Source organism: Molothrus aeneus, chromosome 20 (genome assembly GCF_037042795.1).
Source record: "Molothrus aeneus isolate 106 chromosome 20, BPBGC_Maene_1.0, whole genome shotgun sequence".
Taxonomy (NCBI): Eukaryota; Metazoa; Chordata; class Aves; order Passeriformes; family Icteridae; genus Molothrus; species Molothrus aeneus.
Genome location: NC_089665.1, coordinates 6,773,805 through 6,793,059, shown reverse-complemented (window position 1 = coordinate 6,793,059; position 19,255 = coordinate 6,773,805). Strand labels below are relative to the sequence as shown.

Here is a 19,255-nt window from a genome sequence, read left to right as displayed (position 1 = left end):
AAGGCAGCTGGGGAGGGGAGAACAGGCAGTGCTTTGTTTCCAGTCCCCCCCCACAGAGACCAATGCCAGCTTCCCTTGTCCTTCCACAAAAACTCCCAAACCTTTGGACTTGATCTGTTTTTAGTAGCGCACAAACCACCGCGCAAATTCAGAGTGAGGTTTTTCATTCCTTGAAACACCACTCCATCCTCATTCTGCTTTCCCAGAGAGGTCTGTGAGCCAGGTCAGGGCTCTCAGGTCCACGTTTCCCCCACACAGCACGATGCAAACGTTCTGCACGTCCTGGGGGACGGCCTGGAACTGCTCCGAGAGCACAGCCGCCAGTCCCACGCCTGCTGTTGGCTCAATCAGCAGCTTCATCCTTTCCCACACCAGCCACGTGGCTCGCTGTGGGGACAGGGCAGCAGCTGTCAGCCCAGCAGCCAGCACAGGCTGCTCCAGGGCATCCCTGCAGCACTCTGGGAAGGGAGGGCAGAGCTCCCAACAGCCCTTTCCAGCTGGAGACAGCGTGGGTGTCACAGCTGCAGTGGTGCACGGGGGGTTTGTGCTGCTCTGGGAGTGTGTTGGGGTGAGAGCAGAGGGGCAAGGCAGGGGTGGAGGCAGCTGCCTGCTGGCAGCTACCGTGAGAAGGGAGCTGGGAGCCTTTACCTTGATTTCTTCCTCTGAGACCGTCAGAACATCATCAACCAAATCCCTTATGATGGGCCACGTGTTGGGCCCGATGCTGGTTTTTACAGCGTCTGCGATGGTGTCCCGCGGGTGGAGGTTGGGGGTCAGCTCCCCTCGGACCTTGGATTGGTAACAGTCATCCACATTGCTTGGCTCAGCAGCAAACACCTTCACATCCGGCCTCAAAGCCTGGGGAGAGCAGGAGGAGCCACTGGGGTGACACCAGTGTGTGCCTGTCCCCTGTTTCTGTGTGTGCAGGGGACTAAGCAGGCCCTGCTGCTGCTGCCATGCAGACTTTCACTGTAGGGTCTTTGTGTTTCTAAAGTTAAAAGCTGCTCCCTGCCTTGAGAGTCCTGCCCTTCCCACAGGGAGATTCCTGGATGAGCTGTTGCCTACCTTGATGGCGACTGCTATTCCTGCAACCATTCCTCCACCTCCCACAGGAACCACCACTGCATTTACCTGGGGTGCCTGTGCAGAAAGGAGTGTGAGGGCTTCTGACACTTTGTGTCCCCCTTCTTGCTGTGCCCCTGCAGGGGCTGGGCTGTGCATTTCCCTCACCTGCTCCAGTACCTCCAGGGCGATGGTGCCTTGCCCTGCAATCACTGCCAGGTCCTGGTTGGGGTGCACCAGGACTCCTCCTGTCTGCTGGACTACATTGGATGCTGTCTCGGCTCTGGACTAAGAGAAAGCACAGCAGTCACCTCTCACTCTGCCTGGGCAGTGTCCCTGGCCCATCTCCCCTGTGCCTTACCTTGTCACTGGGGTCACATGGCACCAGCGTGGCACCATAGGCACGAATGGCATCTTGCTTACACTGCGGGGCAGTCCTGGGCACCACGATGTAGGCAGGAATCCCTGTGGCATGAGACAGGAAGTCAGTCCAACATCTCAAAAGCCACAGCAACCAGCTCAAACTGCAGGAGCAGGCAATGCCTTGCCTATGCCAGCTCCTGCATGGGTTCAGGAGAGGGATCTCCATCCTCTCCAACAGAACCAGCTCTGTATTTACCCCGTGCCTGCCTCTTGGAGCAGGGTGGGGGGTACAGGTTACCTTCTGCCTGGGCAGCACAGGCGAGTGCCTGCCCGTGATTGCCGCTGCTGTGCGTGACCACAGCGCGGGGCAGCTCCCGGCCCGTGCGCTGCCGCTCCTCAACGAGGCTCCTCACGGCGTTCAGGGCTCCGCGGATCTGCAGGGAGAGCGCAGGGCTGGGTGTGCTGGGCTGAGTGTGCTTCCTCCTCACACCACTCCCTGAGCCCTGGGCAGCACCGTTCACCGCAGGGAATTAACAGGGCGGCAGGAGCTGGTGGGTGCCGGCGCAACGCGAGTTTCCCTCTTGCAAAAAGCGACCTTTGCCCCGGGGCTTCGCAGTGCCGCCATCCCCGCGCACCTTGAAGGATCCGGTCTTCTGCAAGAGCTCGCACTTGAAGAGCAGCTTCCTGCCGGCCATGCGGTCCAGCCCGGTGCAGGTGAGCAGCGGGGTGCGATGGATGCGGCCCCGCAGCCGCCGCTCCGCATCCCGCACCTCGCCCAGCCCCAGCGGCGGCGGCGCGGCTCCGTGCGCGGCCATGTGCGCGCGCCTGCGCGCGGCCGCGCGGGCGGTTTGTCCCTGCGCGGCTGCCGTCGACGCCGCCCGCCCCCGGCGCTGCCAAGATGGCGGAGGGGCTGGAGCGCGTCCGCGTCTCGGCCGCCGAGCTGCGGGACATGGTGGCGGCGCAGGCCCGCGCGGCCGGCGGCGGGCGAGGTGAGGGGCGCCGGGAGCACTCGCGACCCGCTGCCGGGCCGGCCCTGCCGCGCACAGGCGGCTGCCTGCGGCCGCGCACGGCCCCGCGGCCGCGCTGCGCCTAGGGTAGGGCTTGGGGCAGAGCTGCCGCCCCGCCGGCGCCGGCTCGGGGCTGTCCGGGCTGGGAGCGCACGGCACCGACCACGGGGAGCCTGCAGGGCGGGCGAAGGCACCCGGAGCGGCTTTGCCCCGCGATGGTCGGTCCCAGCCCCTCGGGGTCCTCCGGGCCGAGCCCTCGGTACCGGCGGGGTTCGGGGCTGCGGTACTGAGAAGGGGGAAAGTTTAGGGAATGCAGCGGGGAACAGCCCGGCTTTGGTGGGGCGTTTAACTGCGGGAACCGGCCTGGGCTCTGTAACGATTTTTTTTTTTTTTCTTTTAAATACGGTTAAAGGAGGAGGAGAGAAACGTTACCGGATTGTGAGCAAGGGGGAAAGGCGCCTTTGAGTCAAACGGTCCGGTGGCAGAGCGGGCGCTGCTGGGGATGGCAGCTCCTGCACCCACAGCAGGCTGGTGACTGCTGCTGAACCTGCCGTGATACAACTTTACTCTTGCTGCTTGTGCTCAAGTCTGGTGGTGTGCTTTGAGGAAAAACCTGTTGCAGGATGGGATTTGTAAATGGATCAGGCCAAGGATTTGGTCAGTTGTGTTAGGCTTTCTCATTTTCTACTCTTATTCTGTGATTTCCCATAAATACTGATGTAGATTTTCAGATCTGGCAGGCTGTTTGCCTTGACTTGAATATTTGCCATGGTATTTTTTGGTCCCTGGGAATAACTTTCTTTTGTCTGTTTTTCCTCAGAAAACATGAAGGAGGTGAAGGAGCCGAGGCACCGCAAAGACAACAGGCGCCCAGACCAGGAGATTTACAAGCCTGGCCTCTCCAGACTGAGGAGCAAACTTGTGTCACCAAAGCAAGAGGCCTCAGAGAAGGAAAGGAGCAGAGCTGAGGAGGGCAAGGAGGAGAGTGCTGGGGACAAGGACTCTGTGGGAGTGGGAGCTCCAGCTGTGGAGGATTGTGACAAAAGTGATGGCCCCAAGCAGAACGGTCCTTCACAGGAAAAGGAAGAAACAGAGACCAAAGGTGGCCTGCAAAGCCAGGAAAACTCATCCAAGCAGCCCATTGTGGATGAATGGTGCCCAAAGGCCCCCAGGAGAACCAAGAAGCCAGACCAGCAGATCTACCAGCCTGGGAAACGCCTGCACTCTGCTGCTAAAGAACCCTCCCTGCAGTCAGCCAGCGAGGAAGTCACCGGGAGGATGGAGCAGCTGAAAGTTGAGGGAGACGAAGAGACTGAGAAAAGCACTGGAAAAGACAACAACAGGAAAATCAGATCCAACAAGGAGGATAGAGAGGGGAGCCAGGCAGGGGAAGCAATGAAAGCCTCCAGGGGGGATAAAGGGAGGCGAGCAGAGCGGAGTGACAGGGTGAGGAGGGCGGGGGATGAGGTGCTGCCGGGGAAGCTGGGCTCCACCAAGCGCTACTCGCGCACGGACAAGCGGCGCAGCCGGTACCGCACCTGCAGCACCAGCTCAGCCGGCAGCAACAACAGCACGGACGGAGCCCTGCTCGTGGATGGGGTGGAGAGGAGGCAGGAGCGTGCCAGGGAGAGGATACGTCCCAGGAAGCAGCTCTCTGTGTCCTCCACAGATTCCCTGGACGATGACAGGATTGATGAGGCTGAGGTGTACGTCTCCAGCAGGAATTCAGACAGGAGGAGGCATTCGGAGCAGAGCCGAGTTTCCAGGAGTGAGAGTGAATGGAGCAGCAATGGCAGGGAAGTCAAGGGACCCTTTCGAGTGACATTTGACAGCAGGACCATGAACAGGGACATCGGCCTGGCAGATACAGATAAAAAAAAGTCCCTGAAGGCCTCTGAGGTTTCGGAGGCAAGCAGCCAGAGCAGGGAGCCCCAGGGAAGGGGCCGTGGGATTCTGTTCCTGCCTGCCAACACGGACCTCTCTGCCAGCTCAGTGGGCGTCCCTGAAGCCACTCACCCTGGCCCCAGGCTCCTGCTGGGCGGGGCTGGCAGCAAAGGCCCCCGGAGCCGGGGCCGAGGTGGCACTGCCCGCCGCCTGTGGGACCCAAACAACCCGGACCAAAAACCCGCCCTGAAGAGCCAGACTGCTCAGCTTCACTTCCTAGACACGGATGATGAAGTGAGCCCCACCTCCTGGGGGGAAACCCGCCAGGCCCAGCCCTCCTATTATAAATTCCAAAACTCTGACAACCCCTATTATTACCCTCGTGCCTCCGGGCAAGGTCCCCAGTATCCCTACGGGGGATATTCCCTGCAGTATCCTATGGGTCCAACCAACGGGGTGTACCCAGGAGCTTATTACCCTGGGTACCCTGGCCAGGCAGGGCAGTACCTGTGTGGCCCACTCCCTCCTACTCCTCTGAGCCCTGAGATGGAGCAGCAGATGAGGAACATGCAGCAGCAGGAGCTCAGCAAACTCCTGCGTGAGGCTGGGAACCAGGAGCAGCAGCTCAGCAACCTCCTGTCCAGAGACCGCATCAGCCCGGAGGGGCTGGAGAAGATGGCCCAGCTGAGGTTGGTGGGTGGGCTGTGGAGGGGGGAGTGAGTCATTTCCAGGGTGAAAATTTCCAGGAGAATGGTGTCTCCTTTGGGGATCTCGGTGGCTGGGAGATGTGGCACTGGGTTGTCAGTTTTTGATGTGCTGGGTCTGTTTGTTGTGTGCCAGTGGTGCATGGGTGGTGGAAGGAAGCTGTGGGTGAGGATGGATGCCACTTCCCTGTGGCTTCTTGTGCTTGGTGAATGCCTTGCAGGGACACAGAGGAGCAGGACAAGCACCTGCTGCACATTTTTGGTTCTTCTGGCTCTTGCTGGAGCTGATGCTTCTCAGTTCCAGTGCTCTCAGTGTTTCTTGTCAGACTTCTGCTTTCTTACCTATCCTTAGTGTGGGCTCAGGAAGCATTTTGTTGTTCCTGGTGCTGTCAGTGGCAGTGCCTTTCCAGTGCTGTGTGGTTTTGCTCTTGATGCCACTCAGCGTGGTGACACTGCAGTGGGAGTAGCCCGGTGATGCCAGTCTGTCAGGAGACAAGTAACACTGTTGCTCTGGGGGGTGGTTAATATGGCTGTAACAAGTTTCTACTTGGCATCTTTCACGTTTATTTGTGATCTCTGTGTCTGCAGGGCTTCTCTGGAGGCTGTTTTTCAGCAAATCTAGCAAATCTAGCAAGTGAGCTCATTTCAGGGCTTGTTCTGTGTTTTGGGCACTTGCTCTATAAACCACGGACTGGAATATGTCTGTGATTGAAGCAGCACTTGAGGTTTTAGGTCTTCCTCAAGGAGCTGAGGTCAGCCAGAGCTGTTGTGTGGAGGGAGAGGAAACACTGGAGTGCTGCTGTGGCTGTGGAAGCCCCCCCTGCCCTGGTGGGCACAGTTGACCCTGTCCTTGCTGGCAGTGCCCCTTGTGTCCTGCCTATGTCCAAGTGGCTGCTGCCAGCTGTGTGGGGACACTTACATGGCATCCATCTGTGGAAATGTCCAGTTTCCTTGGTGTTTGTGCTGTCCAGGTGTGTGTGCAGGGTTTGGGGACTGTGTAGGGTCCGGCAGCCCATCCTGGCTCTGTGCTTTGGGCAGGAACCCATCAGGATCCTTCTCTTATCCTGTCACGCTCTTCCAGGCATTCCCATCTGGCTTTACTCCAGGCTTTACCATCCACACTCTCTACTGTTTCTTGAGTACTTGAAAGATTATAAGGAATAAGGCAGGAACAGCTGAGGATCCCCTTTACCATTAACTTGCCCTACATGTTTCAGAGCTGTTCCTAGCCTGCAGCTATTTTATTAAATTTGAGGGAGGAATTCTGCTCCAGCATCCAGGCAGGGCTGTAGGCAGCTGAGAAGGGAATGTGATTCCTGGGACTCTGAGGCTTTATTTCCATTGTTCCCAACTTGTCCATTTTTGAGGAAGCAGAGTCTGTGACTCTGCCGTGTATTTTGGTTGGATGGGAGAGGAGTGGGGATCATTTTAATGGCAAGATCTGTGTTGCCCTGTGATTCTTTGTGTTCTGGTTCCTGGCCCAGACCTTGTGCTCAGAAGGAGCAGAGCCTTGTGTGTGTTCAGAGCAGTGTGTGTGTTCTCTGTGTTGGATCAGGAGACACTTGTGCCTTGCTGTTGGCAGAACTGTAACCTTGCTCCTTGCACTTTGCCAAACCTTGCTCCATTCTGAGTCACCTGTACAAGGCAGATGCTCCTTTTGGATTTGCCCTCTTGGAGTTGGATTGCAGCAGCTCCCACCTCCCTGGGGGCTGTGTGTGGAAGCAGTGAGTGCTGCTGGCAGCTGGATGTGAGCAGCAGGTGGCTCAGCACGTGTTCCCTGTGCTTCTGGGCAGTTGCTGTTGCATTGACCCCTCCCTGACTGTGTTTTGCTGCAGGGTGGAGATGCTGCAGCTCTATGAACGGTGCATCCTCATGGATATTGAGTTCTCTGACACCCAGAACGTGGACCAGTTGCTGTGGAAAAATGCTTTTTACCAGGTGATTGAGAAATTCCGGCAGCTCCTCAAGGACCCCCAGGGGGAAAACGCCCAAGAAATTCGGAACAAACTGCTCTTGCTTCTTGATGAGGTAAGAAGAGAGAGAAACATCTCCAGATTCCACTAAGCCTTTAGGTGGGATTGACTGGTTTTTAGAAAGGGATGGTGCAATGGGGCAACTGGTCATCTTGATCTTATTCATGTCATCCTTATGCAAAGAGGATGCTCAGACACATTATGGTTTAGTGGGGCAGGTGTAGGTCGAGGTAGACATCTGTTACAATTTAAACCAGCTTGTTTTGGTGTGTTTGTGTTAATTAGAAATTTATTTAAGCTAAAATGAAATTAATGCCCTGAAGTGAAGCTAAACAGAAGCATTCATGGAGGTGTTTGTGGCAGCTTTACCGAATTTGCTTGGAAATTATTCTGTAAAACTGCAGCTCAGTTTAGTCTTTGTACCAGGAAGACTGACAGATCTGAGAAGTTGTGTTTTAAAGAATTAGGGTGAGAAAAGGAACTGCTGGAGGCCTTTAGTCCACCCTCCTCCTCAAAGCAGGATTTGTTAAATACTAAATCCAGTCAGTCCTGATTTTGTGTAGCTCAGTCTTAAAAACCTCTGAGGCTGGAGATCCCCCAACCTCCTTCTTGTGTTCTGAAGAGGAGCAGCCCAAACCTCAGGGAGATGGAGCTCCTTTCTTGCACATGGCAGGGTTGGTGTGGTGATTTTGTGCTTATCATTAGAAAGATCATAACATCCAAGTGTGTGTGTGTGTGTTTTGCAGGGCTCTTCTTTTTTTGATGGCCTCCTCCAGAAGCTGCAGGTCTCCTACCAGTTCAAGCTGGAGGACTACATGGATGGGATGGCCATCCGCAGTAAACCTCTCAGGAAAATGGTAGGTTGGCTTCCTCCTGGAGACTTCTTATCCTGGTAATCCTGTGCAAGGTGCTGCACTCAGTGTGCTGCCCTTGCCAAGGGGCAGGCAGCTGTACCCAAACAGAGCCAGTTTGTATGCAGGGAATCTTTCTCAGCTGCTGGACAGCTCTGCACTCTGGTGCAGTAACATTTCTTAGCTTCCTTTGCAAAGAACTTGTTTTGTACAAATAACAAAGCTAATAAAGCAAAGAAGTTCTTTGCTAATAAAGCAAAGAAGTGTCCAAAGGCACCCTGACCTTTCCTGAGATACTGAACATGGTTTTTTTCTGCCTGTGGAATCCAGAATCATGAGGGGAAGCTGGCAGTTGTGCTGCCTCCCTGACGTGTCGCCCTGAGCTGTGAGTGCAGGTGCAGGGACAGCTGGGAGAGGATATTTTAGTCCAGCTCCATTCCCACAGAGATGTGTTTATCCAACAGCTGTCCTCAAATTGGTCGTGGAGTGAACAACCCCCTTCTGGAGAGAGGTGGGGTATTGTGTCAGAGAGGAGGTGTTTTGGGGATTGGCTTGGAACCTTGTCATTTCATCCTGCTGCCCTTTTGTGAGACCTTCAGCGTGTCACTGACCTCCTGTTGGCTCTGTACAACCCCTGTGGGCTCTCTGGCTCTGCAGGTGGGTCAGGGCTGTGTCCCAGGTGCTCCATGGCTGCTCCTTTGCAGGTGAAGTACGCGCTGATCAGTGCCCAGAGGTGCATGATCTGCCAGGGGGACATTTGCCGCTACAGGGAACAGGCCAACGACACGGCGAACTACGGCAAGGCCCGCAGGTAGGACCCAGCTGCTGTGTCCTTCCAGCACAGCTCTGCCTCTGGATACCAGGGCTGGGTGTAATTTCATCCCTGAACTTGTCTCTAGCCAAAGAAGTCTTTCTCTTCCTTTTAAAAGTCTTTCCTCTGTTGTATGGCAGTCCTGTAAAGCTGAAAGGTGTAGCTGGGTTTTGCTGTTCCAGAGAGCAAGCTGCCAAATCCAGTCATCCTCCATCTGGAAGTGGAGGTGGTGGAAATTGTCCTGTGCTGATCCTGCAGCACAGAGGGGAGGGTTTGGACCACTGAGCCTGGCAGATTTGCTCTTGTGTTTTCTGGTGATTTTTGCATCCATGTGCTCTCACTCTATCAACTTAGCAGCACTTGTTGTTCCCTGCTCATCTGTGGGGTGAGCCAGGGGTATTTCCTTCTGCAGCTGGATCTGCCCTCTCTTACCCAGTGCCAAGAATGGGCACAGCTCCCTGTCTGTGCTCACTCCTGCAGGCAGAGGGCACTTGTGGGAAGGGCCAATTCCCTGCAGAAATGACAATTCCAAGGGGAGTTCTGTACCCTTGAGGACAAGGAAGGCAGCCTGATGTCCTTTCAGTGACCTTTTCTCTCTGTTTTTTCCCTTCCCCAGCTGGTACTTGAAGGCTCAGCAAATTGCTCCCAAAAACGGCCGCCCGTACAACCAGCTGGCACTTCTGGCCATCTACACGGTAAGATGCTCCTCAGGCAAGGATGTGCAGGCACAGGGAGAGCCTCTGGGATGGCTGGGAGATTCCATCTGGAGGAGAAATGCATTGTTTAGGGCAGGGCTCAGATGGTTTGGGTTTTTTCTTAAAAGAAAAGAGGCTGATGGCAGGATGTGCTGTGTGGATTCCAGCTGCTGTGGCTTCAAGCAGCTTTGTCAGATACACGCTACTCCCTCAGGGATTTTGGGGACTGTTTTGTGGGCTGTTGAGAGTGTAATTGTTTTAAGTTGAAAACACAGCCCACTTTTTGCATGAGATTTTTGTGCTCAGAGCCATCTGTTTGCTGTCTTATCACTGAACCCGTGGGCATTGATCTCAGCAACATCCACACTGGGTGATTTCCCTGGGTTTCCGTTGTGCTGGCTACTCCAGCCATGCAGGAAAACTGACTTCAGGGAAGATGTGGCAGCAGATAATGGAAGCATCATGCTGGAGCACAGGGATCTGCCAGTTCCCAACACTGGAACATGCTGGTTTAAAGTAGAGCAGTTCAGAAACACCTTTCCTTCATGACCTTTCTCACTGTGTCTGTCTGTCCCAGGCAGCATTGAGGGAGACAGAAGAGGAAACACATGGGAGCACTGGGGCTTTGAATGCCCCAGAGGAGTGGCAACTCTGAGCCACTTGTTTTTGTTTGGTTGTGTGTTTTGCAGAGGAGGAAGCTGGATGCTGTGTACTACTACATGCGCAGCCTGGCTGCCAGCAACCCCATCCTCACTGCCAAGGAGAGCCTGATGAGTCTGTTTGAGGAGACAAAACGCAAGGTGGGTCTTGCAGCTGGGCTTTGGGGTGCTGCACCTGCCTGTGCTGCAGAGCATGGAGAGATTGGTGGCTTTTGGACTTGGAGACACTCCTGACCTACTTCTAAGAAATTTCATGAGACAGGCAGCCTTCAGAATGGTGGGTTTGGGGTGGTTTGGGCAGTTGAGTCTTTTGTTTCTGGGTCACAAACTGATTTAGCTGAGCTCAGCAAGGGCTGCTGGTTGCTGTGGTTTGCAGCATGGCCTTGGCATGCAATCATTGCTTTATTCCATAGCTGCCCCACAACCTGTGGGGATGGATAAGGGAGGCTGCAGTGCCTTTGTGCCCCAGGGAGCCACCCCAAATACAGCACATGGGCTGCCACACATTCCTGGGACTGGACACAGCTTTTCTTGTCCTGGGGTAGCTGGAGTTGAAAACTGCTCCCCTGCTCTGTCCTGCAGAGCCAGAACCAAATTCTGGATGTGTCCATGAGTTACTGTTGTTGTGAAGCAGGAGAAAGGGCTAATTTTTCCTAGAATAGGAAATGATACACTTCCCCTGACCCTTGATCCCTGGGTGATCTGAATGTGTCCTGTGTGCCCAGTCTGAGCAGATGGAGCAGAGGAAACATCAGGTGCTGGATGTGAGCCCCAGCCGCCGGGGCAAGGGCAAGAAATCCACCCTGAGACAAGTGGGAGACGATGCCACCAGGCTGGAGATCTGGATCCATCCCTCCCACCCCCGCTCGTGCCAGGGCCACGAGTCCAGCCGGGATTCTGAGCAGGACAACGGGCTTGGGAACCTCAGCCCCAGCGACGTGAGTACGGCACGAGGCGGCCGCTGCCTTCGCTCTCATGTCTTTGGAATGCAGTGGAATGACACTGGATCTGTTTTGCTTTCCTGTTGCTAAATTTTCCAGTGTTTTGGCTTTCCCTGTGGGAGCTGTGCCTGGGTCAGGCTGAGGAGCTGGTGACCTCGTGCCTCTCGTGTTTAAGGCATGTTGTTACCATCCCTTTCTTGGCAGCGCGCGCTGGCGTGGCTGATGTGGAACAGGAGAGAGGCACAAACACGAGATGCTGTAAAGTGCTGCTGCTCTGAGGGCTCTAGCTTGGGTGAGGTTCCCGGTGGGAAATGAGGTCAGGTGCTGGAGACCAGGGTTAACAGTGACCCTGGCAGTTCTGGGGCTTGTTCTGGAAGTGTGTCACTTGTCCCATTGCCAGATGATCGCTGAGAACGGGAAAACCGTGGTTTCAATTTCCAGTGTAGGTGTTACATTTGCATAACTTGCTCTGCTGAGAGGCCAGACCAGCACCTTTCTTTTGCAAGAATTAAAAATATAATTAAGTGGTGGTGTCTCCTGTGAGCCTGTCCAGCTGTACCTTGCAGGAGGAGCACGGGTGAGCTCTGTTTGTCAGGCCCAGGAATGCGGGCAGAGGCAGTGGTGGTTGGGAGCTCATCCTCCAGGAATCTTTGCACTGCTCTGGCACATTTGACTTGCAAGAGAACTTGCCAGGGAGCTCTGGGCTGCCTGTCCTAAAATGGCTGTTAAGGATGGGAGTTTAGGAGACCTGGGAAAACCTTCCCTGCACACTCTGGGGCCCAAAGCTTCTCAGATTTGTGCTTTTGTAACAAGTTTGTGACTTCAGCTGGGTGGAACTGGGGTGAAGTCTTGGGGCTTTGAAAGATAAGCTCTGTCACGTTGCTGCAGCATTTTTCAAATATTCCTGCCCTTGGTTATTTTCCCTCTCCTCAGCTCTTTTTCTGGGGACTTTTGCTTCCTCAGCATCACTGAAAGGAACGTGCCAAGCTTTAGCTTCTCCATCAATCACAGATGAAGCTGCTTGGCATGAGATGCTGTCAGTGTTTTTGGGGCACTGGTGGGGGTTTCTCTTTTGCAGTGCTGTCACAGGAGGCAGAGTAGCAGCTGGCAAAGTGGGAGGCAGGGGTGTGTTTGTAGTGCAGCACTTTGTGCTGGAGCTTCCCCTTGCTCTGTTCAGTGGGGTCTGTGGTCTCTGAAGTGCAGCTTGTCTGTACACACAGTCTGATATTTACCATTAGTCTTGATTTCTTTCTGTTTGAAATATCGGCTCCTGAAAAATAGGAGCTTTCTGATCATGGAGAAGCCACAGCATCAGAAATAGAATGGGAAAAGGGATCTGAGGGCCTGGGCTTGGGCACTGTTGGTTTTGGCAGCCAAGATATTTATTCTCAGGCTGCCTGTGCCTACTGTGGGGCAGCACTGGAGTTGGCACAACTGCTTATGGGGCCATATCACCCAAAATAACCACGTGGAAAGGAAACCTTAGATCTGTGTTGCTGCCAAAGCTCCCGAGCTGTGAAGCCGTGGGCTGGGTGAAGACAGCAGCTCTTGGGGAAGCTCTGGGCTCCTTCCTCATTGAAGCTGTAGCCTCTTAGCCTGCTCCTCGCAGCATCCGCGGGTGTTTTGGAGCCGAGCAGCCCCGAGTTGCCACTGTGTGGCAGTGTTTGGCCTCGGAAGGGCAGGAGCAGGAGCAGCCCTGGCATGGCAGCACCTCTGCCCCACATCCCCGGCCGGCAGGAAGGGAACAGCTCTGCTCCCAGGGGACGTGTGCCAGCGTTTGTGTGTCATTTTGGGGAAATGAGGCTAAATGTGTCATTGCCTGCCCAGTCCCTTCCTTGCCAGCTTCAGCCCTTGAAGAGGCAGAGGCAGGCTGTGTTCTGTGTTGGCCCTGATAGCTGTGCTCTGCAGGTAGCAGAGGGATCGGCCTTATGGCAGCTGATGCAGACCCACAAAACCCCTTTAACCCCCTCAGAAATGCCGTAAACCCCCTCAGTGCACCCCGAGACCCCCTCAGAGATGTCCTAAACCCTGATGATGCTGTCATCCTAAACCCTCTTGCAGACCCCTTTAATCCCCTCACATCCCCCCCTAACCCTGTCAGAGACCCCTCTGCACCCTCAAAATCACTTTAACACCCCTAAACTCCCCCAGGGATGTCCTTAACTCTCTCAGACATCCCTAACTCCTCTCTGGAATGTCCTAAACCACCTCAGAACCCCTCCTAAACCCCCTCAGAGATGCCCCAAACTCCTCTCAGTTTCTGGGCCAGAGAAGGGGATTTTGCAGGGCAGAATGGGTAAGTTCAGATGCCAGCAGCAGATATAACACTGCAAGCAGAGCTGTAACAGCTCTGGATGCATTCTGGGCAGGGTGTGGGACAGAGGCTGTTTGCACCCCTCTGCCAGGGGCTGTTGTTTTAAACCCAGCCACAGGTGATTTGACTGTGAGGATGCTGGCTGTTCCACAGGTGGCAAGAAATCGATTGGGGATGTTTTCTGTCCTCAGTAGTCCCCTGTTTTCACTGTGCAGGTGGTGAGGTGCCAGCCCTGTGACATGACACACTTTGGGAAAGGTGCTGCACGATTTGCTCTGCCAGGACCTGCTGCTGTGTGTGCTGTCCCTGTCAGCACGTGCTTGCACATCTCTGCTCAGGACTCACTTCATTCTCCCTTATGCAGCTCTGTACAAAGACCCCAAAATTGCTTTATTTCAGGGTCAGGAGCCCACAGGCTGGAGGTAGTGATGTGGAGTGGAAAGGCCAGCTCAAACCACAGCCATTTCTGGGATGAGGGAAGTGGGTGGGGCTGGCAGTTTGCCTTGCACTGTGCTTTTAGGTAGAGGCTTGGCAGAGCTGCCTGTTTCACAGTTTGCTCCATTCCCTTTTCTAGGAAGATGCAGAACTGGAGGAACACGCCACCTGTGCACACCAAGGGGTGTAAATCTGTGTTTGGCCCCTTCCCCTGTCACTGGGTTTGGCACTGCTGGCACACAGAACAAGGGACAGTTTCAGGACAAGCTGAGGAGGTGTTTGAGTTGCAGCCTGGCTGTTTTGTGCTCAGGGTTTTGGCTGTTTTGGCCACAGCCCTTTGGGGTTTCATTCTGTGAACAGCTGCTCTCTGTGGTCTCTTGTACGTTGCACGTTTCTGGGTGTGCAGGGGCAGGAGGGCCCAGGCTGACCCTTCACCTGGCAGTATCTGGTCACTTTGTGTGCAATTCTAATGAGAAATGCTAAAAAAGGAGGCTGAGCAAGTGAGCAGTTGTGGTGGTGAGCTGAAGAGCTGAACCTCTGCCATTTCTTCTCTGCCACTGGTTTCATTTGCCATGGCTCTGTATTCATCTTAAATCTAATAGTACTGTAAGCAGTTTGCTCTGCAGGCTGTGAATTGGTAAAGTAAACAGGGCAAACGGGCTGTCAGTCTCTTGAGAAAGTGCTAATATTACACTGAGTTTGAGATTTTAATCACTCCTGTCAGGAAATGCTGAGTTAAGGTTCTCACAATTGCTGCTGCCTGCTGCCTGTGCTCTGCAGTAGACACTTCCTTGTGTTACACACAGCATGCAGGCACTAATAAAGATTGCTGCAGCTAAGATTAGGGAAGAGAGGTTTTCCCTTGGCAGGCCAGTAATTGAATAATACTTCTCTCCAGATGGCTGAATACTTCATCATCATTAAAGAATTAAGTCTCTTAGCCTCTTTGTGAGAGGTCAGTCTTGTAGAACCATCAGAAGTTTGGTAGGGCCACCAGAAAAGCTCTTGGGAAAGCAAAGGGCAGAGTCAAGATCTGCTGTCCCAGCCCTGTGCATGGGCTGCAGAAACATTCCCATTTTCCTCCAGCCTGCTGGTCATGGATGGAGGTTTTGGGTTTGCCTGGAGCAACAGCCCCTTTGCAGTGGCAGAGAAATTGGGGTGGAATCGTTAGCTCTGGAATTCAGAGCAGGTTTTAACTTCCATTTCTTCACCCAGACTTTCTTCTCAGCAGCAGGGAGTGTGGAGCACTGCAGCAAGGTTTCCATGAGTGAGCAGTAAATATCACCGCGAGGCAATTTTGGGAATGCATGTGCAGGAGCTTGGGGCTGCCCAAGCTGCTTCCTCAACAGAGACCTCGTGTCCTTAGTGAGAGGGTCCCTGTCCCATCCAGCTCCTGCATGTTTCACATCCCTTTTTCCTTGGTGATGTTTGTTGTTCCTGCTCTGTGCTCTTGTTCCTCTTGGGCAGCAGCCACTGGGTGACTGGGCTGGCTCCTTCTCCTGCCTGGTTTCAATCCATGCAGTTTTTCATCTGCTGGAGCTTGGGCTTTTCATCTGGAGGGATAAAATCCTTTTAGTCTGGGACCAGCTCTGCTGGGGCTTTCTTGGCCATTCTGCTCCTTTAGCCTGGACCAGTCACACACGGGGGCAGAAGTGACCCAAGTTCAGAGTTGGGGCTGCCTGGATGTCACTGCCTCTGCTCCCTGGGAGTGTCTGCTTTGTTCAGAGGCTGTTGTGGTGTGAGCTGGGTGTCTCTGAGCATGGCCAAGCTTTGCTCATGCAAATACACCCCACAGACACCCCTGTTTCTGAGAGCTTCCCCCTCCACTCTCAGCTCTTCCCCTCACCTTGTAACTCTGTTCCATTACACATGGCTAGAGGTAAGTGACAGGCAGAAGTGGAAATGATGTATTGCTGTAATGATGGTTGTTCTTCCATACAGATGCACAGAGAAGGGGCTGCTTGGGGAACTCATTATTTTTGGTGCATCCCTGCCAGGCTGGTGGGAGCATTTCTCCTCACTGCCAGCATGGTTGGGTGGTTTCACTCAGGACACTGAAAGATTGATCTTTTCTTTGCAGACTCCTATAAATAATCTTTGCTGGATGAAGTGCAGGGCTCCTACAGGGCTCTCTCATTTGATCCTTCCATGGTGTCAGGTGGGCACAGCCCTCAGAATGTTCCATTTTAGGATCTTGTGATCTGGAAAATGAGCCCAGGCAGCTGGGGCTGTGCCTGTGGTTTAGATGGGCAGGGTGAAAACACAAACTTGCTGCCTTCCCCCCACTGCTGGGGCATGGTTCCCCAAAAAGATAACCCTGCAGGCTGCACATGATGTCCTTTTGCATGCTTTTAGGGGTTTTTTAACCCAAAACTAGATGCTGGTGCAGAGAGTGGAGGGAATGGGACCCAGTAGCCCAGCAGTGCCTGCACATGCCGTGTGTGCTGCTGCTGGAGCTGTTCCCACAGCAGTTAAACATCTGAGCCCCACCAGAGCAGTGGTGTAGCTGTGTCCCCAAAGGGAGGGAGTGTCCCCTGGGGTTTTTCTCATGGAAGGAGCCAGTGGGACACACACCAGCTCTTAGAGTGCCAGCACCTTGTCACAGGAGGGTGACTTGTGTCAGGAAGTTTGTCCCCTCTCTGGTTAGACGCTCTCTGGTATTGGAGTGGGTGATTTTGAGTGAGGTGTGCTGTGCTCTGGGCTGTCCTTGTTGTCAGAGGATGGCAGTGCTTCCCCCCAGCCTGCTCCTGATCCACACCCTGCAGAGCTGCCAGCACTGCTGAGCCTCCCCTGCAGCACAACAACAAGCAGAGATGCACTCTGGGGTGGGAATGCCAGGCACCAGCAGCCAGCTGAGGGCTGCCTTCCCTTATTTCTGGCCTTTATCCACCACCCACATGAGAGAACAGCAAGAGCTGTTGCATCCTTCATCTTTGTGCCCAAAACGAGACTTGAGAGGGAGAAGTGTGGAGTTCCCTCTGTCCTGCCCTCATTTTCCTCACCCCCACGAGCTTGCAGGAAGCTGTTGGGTTTGGTTACTCATTCATGGAGGTCAGCACTAGGTCTGGGGTTTTTTTTTCTCTTTGTGTTTAGGAAACAGTTTACAAACTGTTTTGAGCACGGGGGAGCTGGTGGCGTGTGAAAGAGGCTTGTCAGCCTCTTTACTGCTGGACTTGCATTAATTCTCTGCCCTGCCTCCTTTTCTGTAATCTCTTTCTTGGTTGGCAGCATGAGTATTTCTGAGTGCTTTCCCCTGCCTGCAACCCCTCTGCCTCCTGATATGACCTCAGCCACCAACCACCCTGGGGCTTTATTTTTACTCAAGCCGTTTTGTTTCGCGTGATGAGGTTGCTTTCTTTCCCTCAGCAGTGAGAAGAGATCTCTGCAGAGGAAGTAAAAGAGTGCCAGGCTGCAGTTGAAACTGGTTAAACACCAAAACCACACTCCTGGTCTCTCTGGGTTTGAGACGTGACACTCAGCCATGCAGTTCAGCCCTGGCTTTTTTTGCCTGCCAGTTTGTGCACCATCCCTGCTAGCACTTGATTTTTTTTTAATAAATTGTGTTTTCACTTCAAATTGCTGATAAAAACCTTCTCAGCTGCAATTCCTGTGCAATCCAGCCAGAAAACGCTGTTTCCACTTTGCCTGGGCTTGTGATGTTCTGTGGATGCTCAGTGCTGCTCCACCAGAGCCCAATCCAGCCTGTGCATTCATGTCATGTAGAACCCAAATAATCCTTTCCAGCACAACTTGACCTTTTGTCACTACCCAGAAAGTGAAGACTGAGCTATTTGTAACAGTTTCCAGAAGGTGGTGTTGATAATTTCCCCCCCCTCTTCTTTTTAGTTGGTGGTTTTATTTAGCTGTGAAGAACAAGGCAGGGACTGATATTGCCTGAATGGGAGAGACCCTGGCATGTTCTCCTTCTGGCAGCAGGCATCTGGTGCTAATGTGTGTGGTGGATCAGAGGTGGGAGAGCACTACAAGGACATCAGTGACTTGTGCTTTGTGAGGGGCTCTGCTCCATCCCTGTGCTCAAAGAGGCTGCGGTGAGGGGAGAGAGACTTCGTGTTCCAACAAGCTTCTCATACCCCAAAACCAAATACAGTCATGCAGAAACCGCCTTTCCCTGTCAGTCACTCTTCCCTCATTTCCTCTCCTGCTGGTGCTGATCAGGCAGGGATTTGTGTGTAACCAAACCCCTCCTGCTGCTGCACACGAGGCCTTTCTCAGAGCACTGGGTTTGATGATCCTGGTGCTGCACGGTGGTGTTGGGCGGGAGACTTTGCACTTGAGATGAGAACGCTGCCAGAATTGGCAGTACTGGTAAAGGAAGTAAAATATCTTAATAGCAGGATTGGGAGTTTTTCCAAAGCAGGGTGAAGGCTGTAGACAGAGATTTCTCTGGAGATGTTTTTTGTTGTTTGTCTAACCTTGATCTTTGTCTGAAGTTGGCCCAGGCCAACATTTCCTGCTGTCTGCTGTAGACTTTTTGAGATTGGCACCTCGTATCCCACAGCCAAACCTCTTAATTCTGCCATGGGGAATGTTTATTCCTCTTCAGTGTTGAATGAGCCATTTCCAGACAGGCCTCCATCCCCTGTGGAGGTGGGTACTAGGAAAGAAACTTCCTTCCGGAGGATCAGGGAGTGGAACCTGCTGGACTCTGTGTCATTTCCTCTGTCCTTGGCTCTCCTCTTCCTCCCCAGCAGATTTCACTGCTGCATAATTCAAAGTGGAGAGGGAGATGCAGCAGGGTGGACAGCTACCTGTGGGAGCAGCCTGGCTGGGAGCAGCTCCTGTTGTCCTGGGTGGGGGTTGTGGGGATGTGAAGGCTGCGTGAGATAATGCTGTCATCCTTCTGGAAGGTTCTGTCTCTGCTCAGCCTGGTGGCCAAATGTCTCCTCTCTTGGCCCAACTCCATGCTAAACCTTTCAGGGTTCCACCTCTTCAGTCTTCACCCTTAATTTCTCACGTAATCTCCCTCCTTTGTGTTTAACCCCACGAATAATCTGCTCTGGAGTAGTAAAGAAGGCTGACAGCACCCCGAGCTGCCTCTGCAGCTGATCTCTTACAACCAGAATTCATCACACATTTCTCTGTGTCAGTTTTCTGTCACAGAAAGGTGAATGCTGTTTATTCCTGGCAAGCAGTGAGTGTTTGAGTACAAGCTGCTTTTGGTTGGGGCTGCTTTAGTGCACATGTGGCCTCCCCCTTACCTGCTGGACACAGAAAGCTCTGCCTGGGCTTTAGTGCTTAACCAGATGCAGCCTTGAGGAGCTGAGCTTGTATCCTAAACGACCTGCAGCACCAGAGCCAATTTGTGAAAAGTTTTGTGTCAAAAGTGAACTTAATATCTCAGCTGAGGACTCTCTGGCGTGTTTGCATAGATTCAGAGAGTTTATGGTCAGCAGGGACCATTAGATCATCTAGTCTGATCTCCTGTATATCACAGGTCCTTAAATTTCACCCTGCTACCCCTATATGAAGCCAAATAACTTGTGTTTGGCTCAAGCAGTACTTCCAGAAAGACATCCAGCCTTGAGAATCCACCCT

At 53.6% G+C, this 19,255-nt stretch overlaps 2 protein-coding genes across 4 annotated transcripts in view; one reads left to right on the top strand and one right to left on the bottom strand.

Moving 5' to 3' along the window:
• Positions 1-102: 102 nt before the first annotated feature.
• SRR (serine racemase) lies at positions 103-2,233 on the bottom strand. 2 transcript variants are annotated; one of them, XM_066563316.1, is made up of 7 exons: positions 2,061-2,233; positions 1,724-1,859; positions 1,424-1,527; positions 1,231-1,350; positions 1,066-1,140; positions 649-858; positions 103-387 (listed from the first exon to the last, which is right to left on the bottom strand). In XM_066563316.1, exons 1-7 carry the CDS (start codon positions 2,118-2,120, stop codon positions 190-192), a joined length of 903 nt encoding a protein of 300 aa, XP_066419413.1. In that variant the 5' UTR covers positions 2,121-2,233; the 3' UTR covers positions 103-189. The 2 variants fall into 2 exon arrangements, with proteins under 2 accessions (XP_066419413.1, XP_066419414.1); XM_066563317.1 differs by lacking the exon at positions 2,061-2,233 and having other exon boundaries at positions 1,231-1,345; positions 1,724-1,831.
• Positions 2,234-2,315: 82 nt separating this feature from the next.
• The window catches only part of SMG6 (SMG6 nonsense mediated mRNA decay factor), a 105,359-nt gene continuing 88,419 nt past the window's right edge, over positions 2,316-19,255 (top strand). For both annotated transcript variants that reach the window (XM_066563612.1, XM_066563611.1), the window contains exons 1-8: positions 2,316-2,414; positions 3,253-5,005; positions 6,856-7,048; positions 7,740-7,850; positions 8,549-8,655; positions 9,272-9,350; positions 10,040-10,150; positions 10,735-10,947. In XM_066563612.1, coding sequence (XP_066419709.1) covers positions 2,324-2,414; positions 3,253-5,005; positions 6,856-7,048; positions 7,740-7,850; positions 8,549-8,655; positions 9,272-9,350; positions 10,040-10,150; positions 10,735-10,947 — 2,658 coding nt within the window. In that variant the 5' untranslated portion in view covers positions 2,316-2,323. The remainder of the gene's footprint in view (positions 2,415-3,252; positions 5,006-6,855; positions 7,049-7,739; positions 7,851-8,548; positions 8,656-9,271; positions 9,351-10,039; positions 10,151-10,734; positions 10,948-19,255) is intronic.

Coding starts and splice junctions, on each gene's coding strand:
- SRR (XM_066563316.1), bottom strand. CDS start 2,120: ATGGCCGGCAGGAAGCTGCTCTTCAAGTGCGAGCTCTTGCAGAAGACC. Junction 1,860..2,060: donor AGAAGACCGGATCCTTCAAG/GTGCGCGGGGAT, acceptor CTCTCCCTGCAG/ATCCGCGGAGCCCTGAACGC. Junction 1,528..1,723: donor CTGTGCTGCCCAGGCAGAAG/GTAACCTGTACC, acceptor CTCATGCCACAG/GGATTCCTGCCTACATCGTG.